At 35.2% G+C, this 18905-nt stretch overlaps 1 protein-coding gene across 2 annotated transcripts in view; it reads left to right on the forward strand.

The window, feature by feature from the left end:
• The window catches only part of KHDRBS2 (KH RNA binding domain containing, signal transduction associated 2), a 567387-nt gene that overhangs the window by 179023 nt on the left and 369459 nt on the right, over positions 1-18905 (forward strand). For both annotated transcript variants that reach the window (XM_066361370.1, XM_066361371.1), the window contains exon 3: positions 15485-15601. In XM_066361370.1, the coding sequence (XP_066217467.1) occupies positions 15485-15601 (117 nt within the window). The remainder of the gene's footprint in view (positions 1-15484; positions 15602-18905) is intronic.

Here is an 18905-nt window from a genome sequence, read left to right on the forward strand (position 1 = left end):
AAATAAAGGAATCGCTTGTTGCTATGGGGGAGGGATGATATCGGCAGGTCAGTTTCATGGAGGCTGAGAGACTATACACGGCTCTTGAGTCAGAGACAAAGGACTGGACTATTTATGGCACGGGCACCGCAGAGCAGCATAAACATCAGCCTGTTCTAAGTAATCCCCCTTGTCTTCAAGTCTCAGCGGTTGGATGCCTGAGCATGCAGACGGTTTCATTACTGGAGGATAACTGAGCTGAAGGATCCCAAAATGTGAGCATAAGGGGGACATGTAGGTGAGATGAAAGGGAATAACAGTATGATATTTTAAAATTGTCTGTAGTTATCACACAGGTGGAACAGTATTAAAATCATTATTCAAAGATTATTGGATTTGGGATAAAGCAAGTGAGTGTATCAGATAAATTAGTTTTCATTTGCTCTTGTAACATTTTGCTGCAGATGCAGTAGCTTAAAACACCACACATTTATTGTACTTAAACTCACAGTTTTTAATGAGTCAGAAGTCCAGGGAGGGCTTTAAAAAATCCTAGCTTCTGTTATTGTTTGTTCAGAGTTTGTGTTTGCATTGCCCCAGTGAGGACGCAGCCTTGGGATGGTCAACCTGTGTGTGGTGTAGGGATGCTTGGGAGCCTGCCCTATGTTTTACTCTGATTGCTACTGAAAGGGAGCAGCCTAGCGCATGCCCACAGCTCTTCCCACCCTCCAGTAGCTGTAATCCGTACTCATAGAGGAGTGGTCTTACAACAGGAGAAGTTGGTCCCCTACCTTGTTCTGGACACTAGTGCCAGAGTTTTACTTAGCAGCTCAGCGGGAAAGCAGCCCTTAAGTTCAGAGTGATCTACAGCTCTCCTTGTGAGGACAGATACTATTTGGCACAGAGTGGAGAAATACATGGCAAAAAGCATTGATGAACAATGGAGACCTTGGGGGAGAGTAGTTGACAAAAGACTGATAGCTGTATAATAAAAACCAAAAGCTTAGAAAATCAAGAAGAGACACAGCCTCCTAGGTTCATGATAAATGTACATATTCAGAAACTAAACTAAACTTCTACCTTAAGAAACTATACTAACTAAAACCAAAGCCAGCACAAGGGAAGAAATCATAAACATTAGAGTAGACCTAAAGGAACTAGAGAATAAAAAAACAAAACAAACAAAAAAAAAAACGGAGAAAATCACCAAAACTACAACTTGTTACTTTATAAAGATCAGCAAACTTGACAAACATTTAACTAAACTGACCAAGCAAAAAGAAAAGTCAGAATTACTAAAATCAGGAAAGAAAGTAGGACATCACTTTTGACCTTAGAAAAGTAAAAACAAAATAAAATCATGTAGTAATTTTATAAACAGCTGAATTCCGTCAAAGTAAATAACTAGAAAAATTCTTAAAAATAGACTAATTGTAAACAAAGACTGAAGAAAAAAAAATTAAAAATCTGGATAAAACCATGACAGTACAGATAAAATTTGTAATTTAAAAACTCACAGACTATATCAGAATCAAATTCTGCACTGGATAATTCTACCAAACATTAAAAAACAAAACAAAACAAAAGGTTAGAAAAAGAACATTTTTTATCTTATTTTATTGAATCATTATTATCCTGATGCCAAAACCAGACAAAGGCAGCAAAAGAACAGATCAATATTTGTTTTAACTACAGATGTAAAAATCTTTGGTAAAATACTACAAATCCAGCAGTATATAAAAAATAATAGTAAACCATGTAAAAGTGGGACTTATAGGAATGTAAGTTGTTTAAATATCTGTAGATCAATTCATGTAGTACAACATAATAATTACATAAAGAATAGAAAACCAAATGACCATCTCAATTGATGCAGAAAAAACATTTGAAAAAATCCAACATTCATTCATGATTAAACACCAACAACCTCAACCAAGTAGGATTATAAAAAAAAATAAAATAAAAAATTCACAGTTAAAAATCTATATAATGGAATATAATTGAACCATAAAAAGAAATAAAGTACTAAAAAGGGATGAATTCTAAAGACATGATAAGTTACTATGGTTTTCAAACTTTTTACACTTAAGGGAAAACATGAGAATTTTACATTTATCAAAAGGGCTCTTAAGACAGTTTTTAGTTTAGATAACATAAATAGAATTTTTCTGGGGCCACTATGGCAGAAATCACCCTCAGTGTAAGTGAATTCGATTAAGATCACTGGGTTTATAATATTCATACAACAGCAGGGTTGTTAACTCTTTTGAAGACCAGTACACACTCTCTGGCAGACTGGCAGTAGAAAAACTCTGTGCTGAGTTAAAGGGTTCAAGCACAAAAAACCACAAATATTACATGATCTCATTTATATGAAAATGCAGACTTGGCAAATTTGTAGAAACAGAAAGATTAGTGGTTATTTAGGTCTAGAGGTGGAATGGGGAGTAACTGCTAATGGGTATGGAGTCACTTTTAGAAAGGACTTAAATGTTTTAAGATTAGATTTTTGGCCTGTTCAGGCAGTGGCGCAGTGGATAGAGCCTTGGACTGGGACGCAGTGGACCTAGGTTCCAAACTATGAGGTCACCAGCTTGAGTGCAGGCTCACTAACTTGAGCATGGGGTCACTGGCTTGAGCATTGGTTCATAGACATGACCCCATGGTTGCTGGCTTGAACCCAAAGGTCACTGGCTTGAAGCCCAAGGTAGCCTGCTTGAGCCCAGGGTCGCTGGCTTGAGCACAAGGTCACTCACTTTGCTGTAGTTCTCTGCTCAAGACACATATGAGAAAGCAATCAATGAACAATTAAGGAGACAAAGGAACCACAACATCTCTCTCTCTTCATGTTTATCTGTTCCCATCTGTCCCGCTCTCTGTCTCTCTCTCTGTCACCAAAAAAAAAAGATTAAATTTTGACAATGATTACAAAACCCTATAAATCTCTGAAAGAATGAATTGTGTACTTTTGATTAAAGGGTGGATTTTATGAATTATATCCTAATAAAGTATATCTTAATAAACATTCTTAAAATATTCAGACACTTTTTGAAGTGATTATGTCATATATATAATGAGGCCTGGGAAGACATGAGAATTTTAAATTTATCAACAGGGCTCTAAATACAGTCTTTAGTTTAGACAGTGTCCATTGCCTTAAAGGAATCATGACCAAGCAGAGGTCATTGAGTTTAGTATAACAGGTTCCTGGTATAGGAAGTTTTATTTTAATATATGGTAATTATAATATTTTCTAACACCACTAAAGGAGTTGGTTGAAGAACTTGAAATTCAGATTTCCTGTTTTCTAACAGATCTATATTAATTTAAGTGGAGGGTTTCAGAAAGACAGGTAGTAACACTACCTGTGTTTGGGTGTAAAGCAACCCAAATAATTTGCTCACAGTGCCAAGTCCCCTAACCTAATGCCAATCAGACTGATGGTATTGGAATAAGCTAATCAGAACAATTAACTTTTTTCTTCACTCGACTGCTGAATTAATATCTAACTTTAAGGTATTAGGTATATTCTCTTAGAATGGTTGGAACTATGCATATTGTATACAATAAACTACTAAACAATACAATATTTGATTTTTAAGAAGTCTAAACTTTGGAAAAAATAGCATCCAAGCAACAGAAGAACATTCAGCTATTTTAAAATGTTTTAGTTGGAAATAAATGTATGTACAGAATGTAAGCTCCATTGGATCAAGGAACTTTGTTTCATGTGTTTCTGTATCCCTAGTGTAGAACAGCACCTGGCACAAGATATAATAGATGCTCAATAAGCACTTGAATGACTATGTCCTTACCCAACATAAGCTCATATATTTCATGACACTGTGTAAGATGGTGAAGTCCTATAAAGAAAAACATCTCTAATTTGGACATATAGACATGGTTTACAAAGAACTTATGTGACATTTAGATAAAAGATTTACTTTAGAAATTTAGGATTCCATTTGATGGCATTACTGTAGTTTATTTAAATAAATAGAAAATTGCAAAATATAAGAATATAGCTGACATCAAGGTGTTATTTTTGGAACTATTTGAAAGGCCAAAGAAATATTTGTCAAGTATTAAAAGTGCAAAGATGCAGATAAAAAAGCAATTATGTACCTACATGTCACTGTATGAAATAAACATTTAATCATCTGCCTCTACAAGATGACTCTAAAATTATATCTATGATAGGATACTAGAAAGATTTTTATTTAGACAATTGTATATGCCGAACAAATTAGGGTTTGTGTTTAAGCTGTGATTATAATTACAATGAGGGCTGTTTGTCCATGTAGACATTTTTCACTGAATAATATTTTAAATGAATCTTTTCAAATAGAAATAACTTGAACTTAGAGAAAGTGCCCTTCGAGTTGTATAAATATGGCAAAGCATGTGGCTCAGAAGACAGTGAATTGTGCTCTACAAAGGATGAAAACATTTAAAACATGGGCAAGGGCTCTTTAGTTGTCTGTAGAAGCAAAATATGATTTATACACAAATAAATATGCTGAAACATAGTAAAGAATTATTTATAACAAAATGAATGGGACATGAATGGTGTATGCGTTTACATTATTAAATTCATGTCAAATCATTTTCATCAGGCATATTCTCAGTTCTTTGTCATTTCTGTAAAACACAGACCATCTGTAAAATATAGTGTGGTTTTAACATAGATCATGTTATTTTGAAACTTTAGAGACAAATATGGATTAAGCACAGGAGATACCAGTCAACACATTTTAAAGGACCAAGTTTTTTTTTTTAACTTCACATAAATGGATTCTTCAACTATGTATGCTTCCTTCAAATACATCCCTTTGATGAGAGCAATCCCAAGTGAGATTTTTGCATTATACATTAATCAAAAGTAGTTCCTTTTTATCTAATTTTTGGTAGGCCTTTCTATTTAAACCCTGTAGTTAATATGTGTGTTGACATTTACTGTTTTACTGTCAAGTGTTCCTCAAGTTTCTCTACTGGGCCTTCTATTCTGATCCCTGTCCCCTAACAATTTCATAACTTTAGTAGCACCCAATGGAAATTGCTAGGACTATATATTCATTTTAAATCTCTCTCGTGTCCACTCACACATGGCTATGAGAATTCTTCATATGAAGGATGTCTCAAATTGAGTGTATCCCAAATATTTTCTAAAACATTTGTTACGGTCTTTCACAGTTTTACTAATGATACAATTTTTTTTCAGTCCTCTGAGTATAGAATATATTTTGACTGTTACTCCATTCTACCCTTCTTATATCCACACAATTCAATTAAATGTTAAGTCTTGTTGAGTCTTCCCAGTTTCTCTCTTACCTTGTCTTCTAGTCTCTCTGACCTCCATTTTACTTTAAGCCCCCAGTTTTCATTGTCAAGGTTACAGCGAACAGCCTCTGACTGGCTCTCCCACTGTTATTTCTCCCCATTCCACCGTATAATTTTCATTCGCCCTTTTTTTTTGCCCTGCCTTTTTCCATGCCCAGTTCCTGCCTCCCTGTTCAAGGGTCAGAAAAAAATGGCAAACTTCCTAAATTTCACATGTAGAAACCTTTTTTTTTTTTTTATCTTCATACCACTTAATTTGTACTTCTATTATGACACATCTGTTTTTTTCTTTTATTTTAACACTTTATATACATTCTCTTTTCCTTTTCTCTTTCAAGCAGTACAGTCTCCTGAAAGAATTGTTTGTCTTGCTCACTTTGTATCCTTCATAGTTCTAGGCTAAGCCATTGTGGTTAGAGTAACTGAATTGATTACATCCTTGGTTTTAATTTTTTTTTTAATAAAATTTATTTTATGACAGTATATTAATATTTAATGGCTAATTCTAAAACATTTTCATTTTCTCCTATTCTCTTGAATACTCTTCATTGCCAATTCTGTTAAACTGAATGTGATTTTCTTTGATAGAGTCCTCTGTAATTCTAATGATATTATTTACTTCCATAGACAGAGCTTGATATTTTTGCAATCCAATAAAACTCTGTTCCATTGCTCATTGATGATTACTGAGATGAGAACCTGAAGTATTGTCTTTTTTCTGTCTATTTACAAGAAAAATACTTTTTTAAACTCTGCTACAGTGGTCTCTCTTTGAACAGTCAGCCCTAAATTGCTTTACTTTGTGTTAACAGCAGCAATCACAAGGGTAGATAGTCCTAAAGGTTGTTGAATGCTGAGGTCCCAAAGTACAGAGCAGCTGTGAGTTCCTATTGATCAAGAAAGGGATTCATCCCCAAATCAGGAATGGAATGGGAATGAAAATAGGGTTCAAATAGTATCAGATGTGAGGACAAGAGGGATTTTAGGATCAGGAAATGAGGGAGTTCAAGTCTAGCCGCGTCATATGAAAGAGGAAGAATGAGATGAGACCAGCCACAGTGACCTCCAGAGTGTTCACAAGTGGCCCTAGTGATCCCACTGTCCTCCCATCACAAAGCAGACGTAATCTTACTGTCTCCAGAAAGAGAAAAGGGAAGTAAGTGTACGTGAATCGTCTATTTGAGAAGAAACAGAGTTACTGGAATTAGTTTATAAATATGTGACCAAAAAATAACACGTGTGAAAAAAAATTTTTTTTGTACAAGTGTGGATGAAAATAATTTATTGTGAGGAAATAGGGAAATGGAGATTATAAATTTTGAAATATGTATATCCAGTAATACTGAAGTTTATTTTCACAGAATTTAAAACTGTTCTTGGGTTTTGTCTGTTAGAAATGTCTCTAAAATATTTTTCTTAAAATATCCCTATTTTCATATGCCTTGCTTTGTCACAGATTATGTTTTGTTGCTTTAGAAATCTATTGAAATATGTTCTTTTGGTTAATTTTATTCAACATAATTCAAATATTTGCTTTTAAAAAGCCATCTAAAAGTTGATTGAAATTGCTTAAAAGACTTTTTGAATATAAAAGTTACTACAAAACAACTTGTGCAGTAACAAGCATAAATGGATTTGACATACAAATTTAGTAATTTTCTTAAAACTCATGGAAAAAATACTTTCAAGTTATTTAACGATCTTTTAACATACTGGAAATACAACTGTCTTCACTCTGTGACTGGCCAAGCATCTCTTAAATGGATGGAATGCTCTTCCATTATTTTTTAAGCCTTGCTGTCGGGAAAGTGGTTACAGTTAGGCTTGCTCTCTTGTTTTTCGGCTGCGTACCATAATGCCTGATATAACCAAGGACACAAGACCTTGAACACTGCCTTAATGTAAGCACCTTAGGTAATCAAGGACAAGGTTTTTGGCTAAATGCCACTTTTGTCTGGGCAGCCCATAGCAGGCTGGGGGCACGTGCCCCAGTGGGCTTGTTTGGGAAGCAATTTCTTGGGGAGAGATCCTGAGAGAGAAGCGGTTCATTCCCCTGCCGGTCTCCTGCACGGCCTGCGACACCAAATCAAAGAGAATCGCACACCGCCCTCCTGCTCCATACTTGTTTCTTGGTCTGACTACATCCACCCAATGTGAACCAGCAGGGCCTCACCCACCTGCATCACACTTGCCTTAATAAGTTTAAAATTCTTCTTCCGGTGCTGTCCAAGGATCTCTGCTCTGCGCCTCGGCCAGGTGATGCCAGCCCTCGGTGGAAACCTGCAAAGCTAGGAGCTCTGCTCTGCGCCTGCGTGAAGAACCCAGCCGTCTATAAGGCAGATCCCAGCAGCAGTTTGGGGAGCCATGGTTTTCACTAGTGTGTGCCCCTTGATGCATCAAGCTCCTTCCCTTTCTCCTTCCCTCCACCTTGTTTTCAGTAAGTCTCTTCTTTTGAAAGTCTCACCTCCTCTCTTGACATTTTTATCTTTGAGGAGGGGGTATGAAAACCTTCACCTTCAGTTCTATTAAGCCTTAAGAATCTGAGATCCTGGGGCCTTGGCCGGTTGGCTCAGCGGTAGAGCGTCAGCCTGGCGTGCAGGAGTCCCGGGTTTGATTCCCACCAGGGCACACAGGAGAGGCGCCCATCTGCTTCTCCACCCCTCCCCCTCTCCTTCCTCTCTGTCTCTCTCTTCCCCTCCCGCAGCCAAGGCTCCATTGGAGCAAGGATGGCCCTGGCGCTGGGGATGACTCTGTGGCCTCAGGTGCTAGAATGGCTCTGGACGCAACAGAGCGACCCCCAGAAGGGCAAAGCATCGCCCCCTGGTGGGCATGCCGGTTGGATCCCGGTCCAGCGCATGCGGGAGTCTGTCTGACTGCCTCCTCGTTTCCAGCTTAGGAAAAATGAAAAAAAAAACAAACAAACAAAAAAAAAACAAAGAATCTGAGATTCCAAAGTTACTAAATTATGGCTAAATATTAAAGACACTGCTGTGTAGTGTTTGAGGTTATATTCAGTGTTTAAAAAGATTTGCTTTAAAGAAAGGTTAGAACCAACTATTGTCTGTGAACTGAGAAGTCACCTGTCACGATTATGTCAGTTGGCTTTGTTTGAAGGAGGATGAGTATATGATGAAAGTAAAGAAGGAATAAAAAAAATCTCCTCTTTGAATAACTTTTGTTTTGGCTGTCTTTAATGTTTATCTTAAAATAAACTTCTAAAAACTAAGCACAGTATCAAAAATATGTAACCCACTTCATGATTTTAAATCTCAAACAAAAATTGTCTCCAATCCTTCCTGAAAAAAGGTCCTCTGAGCTATATCTCTATATTGGCTCCAAAACTCCAGATATTAGAAAAGGGATAAACTCACTTAAGCAAATTTAAACTATGATTAACAAATATTTGTTAGCAAAAGAAAATTTTAGATTGTATGTTTATAATTATTGAAAGCACATACATTAAAAAGTCAGCTTGCTTAAAATAATGTTATATATTTGTTACTTATAAAAGGTACTTTCTGCCAGTTTAGGAAATTAAATCTCTATACAACATCTTCATTTATTTGGAGGCTTGTCTTCTATTTCAAAAGGTAGAATTTTTAAAAAAATTAAAGGGGAGATCTCACAGCTTCAAGACAATTTGGTTTCAAATTGATTGTTGATGAAAAATAAAGGTACAGTGTAGAAATAGAAGTTTAGGGAAATATGTCATAGTAATCAAGGCAGAAAACAAAAACTTCTGAGAGTAGGAACCATGTATATATTTTTGTCAATAATCTATCCTCAGCCAGAAACAAGTGAAATGCTATCTCTTCCTTTCAGTCATAGCATTACCAATAGAGATATCACTTTCTGTGTTCAGTATGTTTGTGTTCAGTGGTTTGTTATCACCAGTAAAGGGGCAAGATGGTTCTATAACAGAGTACTAAAGAGAAATTCAGTCAATTTTTACACAACTGGAATTATTATTCCCTTTGATTTTTAAAAAATATATATAATATTCAATGCATTCCAAGAACATGTATAATTTTTTATATAGAATGTAAGGCAAAGTAAAATTAATACTCATGAATCTCTAAATTAAACTAAAGTCTAAAATGTTACCTATTACTTTGACACCATCTGTATAGTAGTTCCTTTGATCAGATTCCCTACTCTCCTTTCCCAGAGGTTATAAAGATCTTGACATTATATTGTTTACCCATTATTTGAACATTAGACTATTTATGTATATATTCACAAATAAAATATTATTTGATTTTGCTTGGTTTTGATTATAAAAATAGTGTCATATATCAGGAGATTGAATTTTTCACTCAAAATTTTATTTCTAGGAATTGTTAATGACATTTCATATACATAGTAGCTTGTGTTCAGCATTGTAATATTCTACTGTGATATTTCACAATTTACTTATTTATTTGTACTAGCTATGGTTCTCTCAGGAAAATAGAGTCTACTCTATGTATAATAGTTATAACCTATAATTCAGGGATAACATGGCTGTTGAAAGAGGTAGGAGAAGAGACTGTAGGAAAGTTACCACCAATGAGCAGTGTAGATTTGAGCCTGAAACCTGCCGTCATCTAGATCTGGGAGTTTATGGAGAGGTCTGTGGGGCCTATATCTATACACTGGGTGATCATGAGGTTAGTAAAGCAGTCTGACCAATATGACTTGCCAAGAATAATATACTACAATTGTCCACCTTGCTAATCGCATGAAACTTTCTTGGTGCAAAACAACCCAAAGGAAGCATATGTGGAAGGGAATCAGAATTGTTTCTGAGACACAAGTGTTGGTGTGGTGTCTAGTTGACTATGCACCATTCTTAAATTTGTGGATATGTTTTCCCAATTATTTTTTTCAAGCATTGAGACTTTGAATATTATTGTACATGTGCTAACATTTCTCCGGAGAATATACTGAGATATGAGATTGCTGAAACACAGGTTTAATGCATTTAAAAATTTCAAGACAATGCCGAAATGATGGTATCTATTTACATTTTTACAAACAGAGTATATGAGTCTCTATGGCTCCACATTCTGGCCAGTGTTTTTGGTTTCTGACTTCATTTCTGCTACCATAGTGTAAAATGATATCTCATGTAGCCTTAATTTGATTTTTGTTTAAATTCTAATGAGGTTTAAGCTTTCATACTTTTTTCTTTGGCCATTCTGTTCTTTTTTCAATGATGTATTTATGATTTTATCTATATTATATTGTCCTTTCCTTACACTTCTATACTTATGGGGGGAGTTAAACTCATGGTATATTAGTAACTTGTAATAGAAATAGTTTACAAATTTGTGACTTATATTTTCACCTACTTTGTAGTATATTTTCATGAACAGGTATTTTTCATTTTAATCAAACTTTTATAGTATGCTTAGAACGCTTAAGCATTATTTCCCTATATTTTTATCTTAGAAATTGTAAAATTTTTGCCTTTCATACCTAAGTCTATATCATCTTTTGTTATGGTTTAGGAAATAATTTTCTTTTTATTACTATGGACAGTCAGTTATGCTCTGCATTAGGTAGTGCCTTTTTAGCACATTCAAAATGTCCTATTATTTCTGTAACAGTTACAAAGCTAATGGCTTAAAACACAACAGATTTATTATTTAACAGTTCCAAGGGTCAGAAATCTGAAATGGTTATTTGGGGCTAAAATTAAGGTCTCGGTAAGGTCATGTTCCTTCTGGAGGCTCCAGGGAATTACCTGCTCCTTGACGTGTTCAGCTTCTGGAAGGCGCTGTTACTCTTCGCCTCAGGGTCCCCTTCCCACTAGATTGTATCACTGCAATCTCTGAATCTTATGTGCCTGCTTCTTTCACTTACGTGGGAATCGGCACACCTGGACAATCCAGGATAGCCTCTTCATCTCAGAATTCCTAATTTGATCACATTTGCAAAGTCTCTTTTGCAGGCTAACATAATTACAGACCCTAGGTATTAGGACATGGATGTCATTAGAGGACCATTATTCTGCTTCAGTGATCAATAATGTCACCTGTATCATATGTCATTTTAACATCAATAGGAGTCTGTTCCAGAATTCTGGATTTTGTTGTTCTGTTTTCTCTCTGTGCCCTAGGACTACACTTATCATGCTATCATAATTGATACAGCTTTATAATGAATCTTTGTAGGTGACTGTAAAAGCCCTTAACTTATTCTTTGGCTTCTAAAACTTTTGGCTTTTCTTAGACTTTCACCTTTCATATAAATTTTAGAACAAGTTGGTAAATTGATTCAAATTCTATTATGATTGTAATTGGGATTGCCTTGAATCTATAAATGTAATTTAGCATACTAGAAATCTACATAACAGTTAGAATTGCAATTCCTGAACATGACCTATGTGTCAATTTATTTGTATTCATTTGATAGCTTTATTAATGGATTTTATATAATTTCTCTATAGGGTTTTAACATTCAGTTTATTCTTAGGAAGTCTATTTTTATTTTTCTACTGTTGTCCTAGATGATATTTCTTAAATTGTTTTTTAATGATATGCTGTTGATATTCAAAAATACACTTGAATTTTTTTACATTGACTTTGTGTAAAACAGCTTGCCAAACTACTTTACTAATTTTAATTTATTTTCTGAAATTATTTAAATCTTTTTATGTACATACTTATATTAACTATGAATTTTTATATGTCCTAATATTTATCACATTTATTTCATTCAGTGGTTTGAACTATTGATGTTGAATAAAACATCAAGAATATTCATCTTTTCCTAAGTCGACGCTTTATCCATTGCGCCACCACAGGTCAGGCATCTGCGCCACCACAGGTCAGGCATCATCTTTTCCTGACCAGTGGTGGCTCAGTGGAAAGAGCATCGATCTGAGACACTGAGGTCCCAGGTTCGAAACCCCAAGTTCACAGGCTTGAGCATGGATTCATCTGGCTTGAGTGCAGGGTCACCAGCCTGAGCATGGGGTCACTGGCTTGAACCCAAGGTTGCTGGCTTGAGCGAGGGATCACTGGCTGGACTGGACACTCCCTTTCCCATCAAGCCACGCATAAGATGCAATCTATGAACAACTAAAGTGACACAACTACAAGTTGATAACTTCTCATCTCTCTCCCTTCCTGTCTGTCTGTCTCTCTTTCTCACCATGCCCCCCCCCCAAAAAAAAAGAAAAAAGAAAAGCCCTGGCTGGTTGACTCAGTGGATAGAGCATCAGCTTGGCACACAGGAGAAGTGACCATCTGTTTCTCTTCCCTCTCTCTCTCTCTTCTCTCCCTCTTCACCTCCCACAGCCAGTGGCTTGACTGGTTTGGAGCATCAGCCTGGGTGCTGAGGACAGCTCAGTTGATTCGAGTATGGGCTCCAGACAGGGGTTTCCGGGTTTCCAGTTGGGGCACATGCAGGAGTCTATCTCTCTATCTCCCCTTCTCTAACTTAAAAACATCTTTACTTTGTTTCTCATATTATTTTACTAATTAGTTTACCATTCTACTGGTTTTCATTAGAAACCTTCTATTGGGATAGTGTTTGATTGAATTTTTTTATCAAATTATTTTTCTGTTCAAGTAAATTGTTAACCTTTTGTTCATTAATTTGTTAATAAAAACATTACAATTGAAGGTTATAAATCTTAAACTACCTGTGTACCTATGATAAAGACAACTGAAATATCATGTATTTTTTGTATATACAAAGGTCTTGGTTATGCTACTATTTGTTGAACGGGTTTTGTCTTATGAGTGGATTTGGTCAATAAACTATCTTTTCTGACTTGGTTTTGGTATCAAGTTTATACTGGCCTACTGAAATGAGTTAGGGACAATTTTCCCACTTCTTTCTCTGGAATAGTCTGCATTGATTGGAAAGACATATTTCTTAAAGCTCTGAGATTCCTTTTTACAACTGCTGAAGTCTCATATTTCATTGTAGGACATTTCATGATATATATTAAAAATATTTATGTGAGTTTTCCATATTCTAATTTATTTTTTTTCTCCAATCATAATTGAAGTATAATTTACATACAAAGAAATGCACAGGTATTGAGTGTGAAGCTAGATGAGTTTGTGACAAAATATATACTCTATCTTCAACAAAACACGGAACAATTTCATCACCCCAGACATTACCTTCATGCCAGTTTCCAGCCAGTTCAGCCCAGCTTCTATTCTCAGGAGGCAGTCATTCTCATGGATTCTAACACTGCATGTTACTTTGCCTCTAGAATTCTGAATTAATGGAATCTAACCTAAGGTATTCTTTCCTGTTTGGCTCTTCCACTGAATATAATGCCTGTGAGATAATTCCTGCTCTGTGTCATTCAGTGACTAATTTCTTTCTGTTTATGTATGAACTTGTTTACTGTCCTTCGATGGGCATTGATTTATTAGTTTAAATGTGATTGTAAATAAAACGTCATAAACATTCTTGTGCAAGACAACCTGTGAGCATATGCTTTTATTTCTCTTGGTTAAATACTTACATATAGAATCACTGGTCATAGTAGAGCTTTATGTTTAAATTCAATAAATAACTGCCAGTCTTTCCAGAGTAGATGTATCATTTTAAATTGTCAACAGTGATTGCTGAAGTAGTTTCACATTCCCATCCACATTCCCATTTGGTCTTTTTTTCAGTTCTGGCAATTCTGATGTGCATGCATGTGTTTATCAACTTGATGGAGTTCTTTATAGATTCTTGATAGTGGTAATTTCTCAGATATATGCACAGGGTGCAGTTTCTCCCAATGTGTAGCTTTTCTATTCAACTACTTAATGGTTTTTGGATTAGCAAAAGTTTTAGGGAGTGCTTTTTGCTTCCAGGTTAAGTAACCTTTTCCAGCTTAAGTTTGCAATGGCATTCTTGTATGCTTTCTCCCTAGAATCTTTATAAAATTAGTTTTTATATTTAGATCTATGACAGTTTCAAAATAAGGTTTGCCTAAATGTGAAGTAGAGCATACAATTGTTTTTGGTATTTTGCATATGAATATCCAATTGTTCTAGCACCACTTGTAAAGAACAGTTGACTTTTCAAATTTATTGCTTTGGCACTTCTGTTGAAAATCAACTGACCATTAAGTGTGGTCTTTTCTAACTTTATACTGTTCCATTTATCTATTTCCTACAGGTGTACAGTCCACCGCCCAGTACCATATTGAATAGATGGGGTGAAAGCAGACATCCTTGATTTTATCCTGAACTTTAGGGAAAATGCATATAGCTTTCACCATTAAGTGTGGTACTCTTTCTTACTGTGGGACCATAAATATTTTTTGAAAGTGGATAAATTCTGATTTAGAAGGGGCATACTTAATTTTATTTATCTTTTTTCTTCATGCCCCAATATGTGTTTTGATTTATTTGAAGCCCTATGTATATATTTTTTAAATGAACCAATGATTATCTGAGTGATTTAGTTTGATAATATTCCTTTTAGAAGATAACAACTAGTCTGATAAGTGCTCTTAGTTCACGTGGTTTTAACTATGCTTAATGACGAATAAACGAATTGGGTAGATACCCCCAAAATATTTCACTTAAACAGACTATTTTGTCTGCATGCTCTAGATCCATTTACACTTTTCTTTACATTTCCACATTACAGTATTTATTTGCTGATCCTAATTAAGGTAGAGAATTCAAGATTGAAGAAAAATAGATTCTTTTTTCAATCATGAAATTTGCAAGAGAATGTTATAAGCACAGTTTTTAACAAACATGAATATTACATTTTATTTTAAAAATCAATTTTAAATATTAACTTTTGCAATTTTGAAAGCACATAGACATGTAAAAATCATTTATTTCAAATTCTGACTAGAGAAAACTATGCCATTAGAAACTTTGTAATCTAGAATGTTTCTCTACTTTCTTAAATAAGTAATTTATTTATTTGCTATAGTGAATGATAAATTTAATATATAATTAATTTTGGCATTCATTTGGGAAAGGGCATCCCTTTAAAAATATATGTCATATTTGAGGTCTGAAATAGTTTTATGTTGGTGTGTGTGGTGGGGGGAGGTGTGGGGGCAGTGGTGTTTGTGTATGGCATAATTATCTACTCAATGGTAAAGTTGGAAAATCTTATAGCCCATACATTATTCTTGGTTCAAATTATCATTCTTCTCTGCCTTAAAAACCAACCTTCTATTGATTTTGTTTCCTAGTTCAATTTTGTGGGGAAATTGCTTGGACCAAGAGGAAACTCCTTGAAGAGGCTACAGGAAGAAACAGGTGCTAAAATGTCTATCCTGGGCAAAGGATCAATGAGAGACAAAGCAAAGGTACTGAACTTTGAATTTGCTATTTAACACATACAGGAAGTTACCTGTACTACTGATGGCCAGATTTACAAGCACATCTCAACTGTTATCCCATCATTTCCTACGAGTTTCACCTTCTGGGACTACTCTGTTGCACTTTCCTATGTCTCTTCTATTTTCATAAAAATCAATTATTGACCTTTTTTCTTTTCAGAACATGTAATTCTGTATTTTCATTCATTTTAATTCTTGCTGTAGGTTGTAATAAAATATTTTCACCTTTTGAGTGAATTCTGTAGAATGTTTCTATATATCTGTGTTCATTTTCTTTAATTTCCTGACTGGATCCCTTTTTTAGTCTTCCACTGTGTCACCTAATCACATCCATTTCATCTCTCTGCTCTATTTCCCTTTGATCTTTTACCTGAAGCAATTTTAAATACCGAACTGCAAACCTAAGAGAGTTCTACTTTCTTTTTGAAATGTTTCAATGGTATTAAACAACTTATCTGACCCGAAAAGAACAATAGGCTAAGAAATAGATCAACTTTGATGTTTCAAATGATTATTTCACATCTGAACTATTTCATCTTTCCATTTTATAAAATGACAGCAATTTTCTGCCTGTTAGAATTCAACACTTTAGAAAATAACTATTCTAGGGATTTATTCATAAAAGATCTTTTAAAATTCATTGAGAAAGGGTGATGTGCTATAGTAGTATCATTTGACTAGGCCATACTATTCTGATTTCCTATGTTACCATGGAAAATAAAATGTTTAAATATTTTTTAATGACTATGGGTAGACAATTGCTTAGGAACTCTTTCATTAATTTTGAACTATTAATGGAACATCTTAAATGAAGAAATTTATATGAGAAATATCACAAAACTGGTGCATGTTGTATACAAAAAATATTTTACTTCAAATGTAATAAGTGTACATATGGAGTTTGAGGAAGATTCTCCATATGAGTGCTGTTTTTAAGATGGACCCACAGTCAACTCTATGTATTACAAAAGGAATGTTTCTTACTAGTCTTATTTTGAGTAGTATTTGGTTTCTCTATATTGTATGTAATTTCAAAAATAATTATATTATTTTTAATTATCCTGCCTATAGTTTATTTGAGTATATTTAGACAAAATAATAAAAGTATTTAAAAGATGATGACACCAATATCTAGTCATGACATAAGCTTTTACCCACTGCCATAAACCTCTTTGGATTTTCTATATATGAGGACAGGTAAACACCGTAATCTATATGTGTACTGTTATATATTCTTTAATATCATTTTTGTTATATGTTCTCCATATATCCCTTAGTCTTACAATATAAAATTCATATGGTATGCTTTTAATCTCAAACATGCTCTTTTTTTTTTATTTGAATTACTGGGGGGGTTATTTGTTAATAAAACCATACAGGTTTCAAGTGTACAACTCAATAAATTATCTGCATGCTGTATTATACACTCAGCACCCAAAGTCAAGCCTCTTTCTGTCTCTAATTGCCCCCCCTTTGCCATTCCCACCTCCCCCCTCTGGCTTTTCTCTCTGGCTATCACCATACTGTTGTCTGTGTCTATGTGTCTCATATATACATATATGTGTAATCCCTTCACCTTTCTCACCCAGCCCCCAACACCGCCCCCTGGCAGCTGTCCGTGGTTCTGCATATTTATGCTTCTCTTTCTATTTTGTTTGTTAAATCATTTTATTGATTAAGATAGATCTTCCCAGCAGGGCTCCCCAGACAACAGTAATGAGTCAATTACTCTCCTTTCACGTTACTTATTTTACTGAAATTTTCTGTTTTCTCACTAAACTGTAAGCTTCCACAGGCCAGAGAAATGCCCTAGTCAATTTTGCCTACCCAGAATCTTCATGTAATCTCTCCATAGTTTTTAAAGCAGATAGGTGAATAATTTTTATTCCCATATATTTGGACATTTTTTTCTGTTCATAAAGTTTTTTTTTTGAGTTGTAATTTTTTTTATTAATTTATTGTGTTTACATAGATTCTAATGTCATCCGTGTTCCCCAGTACATCCCCCCTCTCATCCTCCCCCTAACGCCCTCCTACCTTCCCTCTAGGATTTGCTTTTCTGCTCTCCTCCCATCCTATCAGCCTATCATCCCCTTTCCCTCTGTCCACTTTCCTTTTGGATTCTTTGATCTCGTCTCTGTCTCTATTCTGCTCCTCAGTTAATATTGTTCCTCGGATTTCTCATATTAGTGAGCTCATATTATATTTTTCTTTCTCTGCCTGGCTTATTTCACTTAATATAATAGTTTCCAGGTCCATCCATGTTGTTGCAAAAAATAATATTTCTGCCTGACCAGGCAGTGGTGCAGTGGATAGAGCGTTGGACTGGGATGTGGAAGGACCCAGGTTCGAGACCCCGAGGTCGCCAGCTTGAGTGTGGGCTCATCTGGCTTGAGCAAAAAGCTCACCAGCTTGGACCCAGGGTCGTGGGCTCCAGCAAGGGGTTACTCAGTCTGCTGAAGGCCTGCGGTCAAGGCACATATGAGAAAGCAATCAATGAACAACTAAGAAGTCTCAACACGCAACAAAAAACTAATGATTGATGCTTCTCATCTCTCCATTCCTGTCTATCCCTCTCTCTGACTCTGTAAAAAAATAAAATAAAATAAAATAATAATAATATTTTCTTCTTTTTCATGGCCCCATAGTATTCCATTGTATATATGTACCACAGCTTTTAAATCCAATCATACACTGACAGACACTTGGGCTGTTTCCAGGTCTTGGCTATTGTGAACAATGCTGCCATAAACATGGGGGTGCATTTCTCCTTTTCAAACTATGTTATGGTATTCTTGGGGTATATTCCTAAAGTGAGATGGCTGGGTCAAAAAGCAGTTCCATTTTTAATTTTTTGAGGAATCTACATACTGTTTTCCACAGTGGCTTCTCCAGTTTGCATTCCCACCAGCAGTGCAGGAGGGTTACCTTTCTCCACATCCTTGCCAGCACTTAATCTGTGTTGTTTTGTTGATGAGTGCCATTCTTACTGGTATGAGGTGATACCTCATTGTGGTTTTAATTTGCATTACTCTAATGATTAGTGATGTTGAGCATTTTTTCATCTGCCTATTCGCCATCTGTATTTCCTCTTTGGAGAAGTGTCTATTCATTTTTTTGCCCATTTTTTGATTGGACTGTTTATCTTCCTGGTGTCAAGTTTTACAAGTTCTTTATAAATTTTGGTTATTCACCCCTTATCAGACGTATTGTCGAATATGTTCTCCCATTGTGTGGTTTGCCTTTTTATTTTGTTCATATTATCTTTAGC

Source organism: Saccopteryx leptura, chromosome 1 (genome assembly GCF_036850995.1).
Source record: "Saccopteryx leptura isolate mSacLep1 chromosome 1, mSacLep1_pri_phased_curated, whole genome shotgun sequence".
NCBI lineage: Eukaryota > Metazoa > Chordata > Mammalia > Chiroptera > Emballonuridae > Saccopteryx > Saccopteryx leptura.